Raw genomic sequence first — 3,896 nt, 5'->3', positions numbered from 1 at the left:
AGCCGAGTCTATGTTACCTATCCACCGGAACACAGACAGAAAACCCTCCTCCAGCCAAGGGGATGGCTTGGGTATTTTGTTGGATTCGAAACTGAGGCAGTCCTAAGGATATGGCATCCAGACAAGAATCGTGTCGTGCGTGTTACTGCCCCTCGCGTTGATGACGGTCAAGGGCAAGAAGACGCTCACGAAGGAACAACTCTTTCTGAACGAAACCCAGTTGGCCATATAAGCCTCGACGACAGCGTTTCAGACGATGAGTTGAGTCCCGATGCCCTTGACATGATCTCTCAATCTCAAACACGCGGCTCGGACCTTGCAAATCCTTTACAAGCTAAATCGGAACGCTCTCCTTACTTCACGCGTCGTAGTGCGAAGGTCTCACCTTACTTTGCACAGAACAGCCAAGACGCCGTGCATCACTCTGAAGGCGTCACTGGCATCGAAGCCCACCCTCCACGCTCCGAAAGTATCCCTGACGACCAAGACATACAGTCTAATACAATCTCAGACAGCGACTCTATCCAGGAGGAAGTGGCAGGCATTGATCATGACATATGGCACGGAGATCAGGCTTTTCACACCTGGCAAGTAGAACCACAGGTGCATATGCTTGCAACAACGTGCACGTCAGACTTGCACGCTCAAAACGGCAACGATCAAAATGACACTCGGCCACCAAAGGTCATTACTACGTGTATCGGGTGTCAGACGACGCACTCTAAGTGCGAAAGATCCGCGCCATTAGACGGCTCTTGCATTGAGTGTGAGAGAAAAGGAATTGCATGCGTTTCCTCAACGCGCTCCCCAGCGTTTAAAGGACCAAAGGGCCGACAATCACTTCGGATGAAGCAGACGCAATCCGAGAAATGTGAGTCGTGCCAGAAAAACAAGCTATTTTGCAGACGATCCAACCCGGTCTCGAGGTGCGACCACTGTTCCAAAAGAAAGCTCGTCTGCTCTTTCGTTCCAGAGGACAGAAGAAAGAGTCAGCCAGCCCAGGACAAGTGTGAAAACTGCCGCAGGAGACACATAATATGCAGAAGGTCTCACCTGGATTCAAAATGCGATCGCTGCCAACAAGAAAAACGAGTGTGCTCTTTCACTACATCGGTAACGAGGATTAGAAAAGAACAGCCACCTCAGGAGAAGTGTGAAAGGTGCCAGAAGAGATACCTTCTGTGTACCACAATCCAACCAAACTCAAAATGCAAACGATGTCTACATGATAAACGCGTCTGCTCATTTGCGCCAGAAGATAAGAGACCGTCACAGCCACTCGAGGACAGATGCGAATCATGCCGCAAGAGACGCTATCTCTGTAAACGCTCTGATCCAACTTCGAAATGCGACTCTTGTATAAAAAGGCAACGCATCTGCTCTTTTGCCCCAGCAATACGCTCTTTCGACCCCGAGACTCAGCGGCTGAAAGACAAGTGCTACTCCTGCGTGACTAGACACATTAACAAATGCATTGGCGCAACAGCTACTACGAAATGCGGTTCTTGCCAACAGAACAACTGGAAATGTTCTCTCGTTAAGGGCATCCGGAATCTTCCAGGCTGTATTACCTGTCAGGCAGCCGGGCCTAGGAAATGTGTCGGCATACCTTGTCAGCTTTGCTACAAGAATGGGACTGCCAGTTGTAACTTTCGCACAAACGATAATGTCGTCATCTACCATCCCATCCAGGAAAATCTCTCGCCTAATTCCCGATGGCACACAATCCAAAAACTGGGCCTCCGAGACGAATGCTGCAAATTCTGTATAGAATTAGCAGACAGAGATATTGTTTTCTACTCAGACCATGGCTTTCCATGTAGCATGTGCGTCACGAGAGAGAATGATGCGAACAAGAATCGAAAGAGTTTTTCCTGCACCGCATGGAATGAGGACGGAGGATACAAGAAATATTTCTTTAGAGGCGCGCACCGGGTTAGTACCAGGCCACGGCGCTTGCAGTCGCCACCGTCAATGACGGAGGCAGGCACAACAGTTGGTGAAAACGAGGACGATTGGCAAATGTTCGATGACCTTTCAATCGACGGAGACCTCGCTTCCGAGGATGACGAGGTTTGCATACATCCTAAGCTCTTGGAACCTCAGATCAACCTTGCGGAGACACCTTATCACCAAGGCGCCAAACGCTCTCCGTGTTCACCACAGGATAACCAAGAAAGATGCCACTCGATGACCTCCAAGTCTCTATCGCCCACTTGCTTGAGAGAAGTGATCGATAAAGGGGGAAGTGCTATGAAGGACATCAGCGTGGCAGGCATTTGCATGCTATCCACTGCGGCCATAATGCTTGGCCCCGAACCAAACAACAGAAAGTCCGCTCTGGCCTCGGCTGAACGAGAGCAGTGGGAGCAGGCCATGCAGGAAGAGTATAATAGTCTGATCGAAAATCAGACTTGGACAGTAGTGAAACGACCAGCAGACCGAAAGGTACTGACTGGTCGGTGGGTCTTCAAACGAAAACTTGGCTCCGACGGGGAAGTCGCTCGACACAAGGCAAGATTTGTCGTTCGCGGTTTCTCTCAGATATACGGCCTAGATTTCGACGAAACCTACGCCTCCGTGGTGAAGTCGGCATCCTACCGGATACTCTTTGCACTCCAAGCGCGATATGGATGGAAGTGCCACCAGATGGACATTAAGACAGCTTTCCTCAATGGCAACCTAGAACATGAGATCTTTGTCGAACCACCGGAAGGTTACCCCGAAGCAAGAAATCAAGTTCTGAAATTATGCAAGTCACTGTACGGACTAAAGCAGGCACCAAGACAGTGGTACTTCAAACTCAGGGCTTTCCTCGAAGAGAGTGGTTGGAGAGTCTCAAACTTCGACCCATCGGTATTCATTCAGGACAATGATAACCTCATCATGGAAGTCTATGTCGACGATATCAATATATTTGGCATAAATGAGGATCGAATCATAGCGATGAAGCACCAACTGGCGGCGCGTTTCAACATGACTGATCTTGGTCTGTGTGCCTATTACTTGGGGATGCATGTGCATCAAGAAACGAATGGCGATGTCCATTTGCATCAAGGATCGTACATCCAACAGATCCTCGAACGGTATGGACTGCAAGGCATCCATCCACGAAGGACACCTATGAGAACAAACCAGAAAATGACCAAGAATGATGGTCACCCTGAGTCCCTTGATTTTCAGCGACGATATCAATCCAAGGTCGGAGCACTCAATTATGCAATGGTGGTCACGCGCCCAGATATTGCCGAAGCAGTGGGAGTCGTCTCCAGGTTCTGCGCAAATCCGACTGAAGAACACATGAAAGCAGTCGATGATATATATGCTTACTTGAAACACACGCCTAATCTTGGCCTTCACTTCAAGAGGGACTGTCCAGACCGAGAATTGCATGCTTATGTCGATGCAGACTGGGCAGGGTGCCCAGACACGCGAAGATCCACAACGGGTTATGTGATCAAACTAGCCGGAAGCCCTGTGTCGTGGTCATCTCGAAGACAAAGGACTGTTGCCATGTCAACCTGTGAAGCTGAATATGTAGCTGGCTATAAGGCTACTCAGGAAATCATATGGATTCAAAATATGATCAACGACCTTCGCATCGAAGCCCTGGAAGTGACGTCAACTCCACTTTTGATTGACAATGATGCTGCGCTCAAGTTGACCCGCAATCCTGAGTTGCATGACCGCACAAAACACATCGAGCTAAAATACCATTTTCTGCGAGAAATGACGCTCAGTGGGAGAATTAATGCTCAAAGGGTTAGCACCAAGGACAATCAGGCTGATCTCCTCACGAAGCCGCTCCCCAGGGATGCTCATGAAAAACTAACAAGGGGACTCGGGATGGACAAGAGCCTTTGTGCTGAACTCGTCACCCGCAGTTAGTGGGAGAG

General features: G+C 49.4%; 1 protein-coding gene across 1 annotated transcript; it reads left to right on the top strand.

Moving 5' to 3' along the window:
• Window positions 1-1,974: 1,974 nt before the first annotated feature.
• On the top strand, window positions 1,975-3,304 carry BBA_08954 (retrotransposon protein, putative, Ty1-copia subclass; the record flags this gene model as incomplete). The annotated part of the gene is made up of 2 exons (XM_008604051.1): window positions 1,975-3,086; window positions 3,151-3,304. The coding sequence occupies 2 exons, from the start codon at window positions 1,975-1,977 to the stop codon at window positions 3,302-3,304; spliced, it is 1,266 nt and encodes a 421-aa protein (XP_008602273.1).
• Window positions 3,305-3,896: the final 592 nt, after the last annotated feature.

Source organism: Beauveria bassiana (assembly GCF_000280675.1).
Source record: "Beauveria bassiana ARSEF 2860 unplaced genomic scaffold BBA_S00043, whole genome shotgun sequence".
Lineage (NCBI taxonomy): Eukaryota > Fungi > Ascomycota > Sordariomycetes > Hypocreales > Cordycipitaceae > Beauveria > Beauveria bassiana.
The sequence above is the reverse complement of the archived record's forward strand: the minus strand, read 5'-3'. Positions and strand labels throughout refer to the sequence as shown.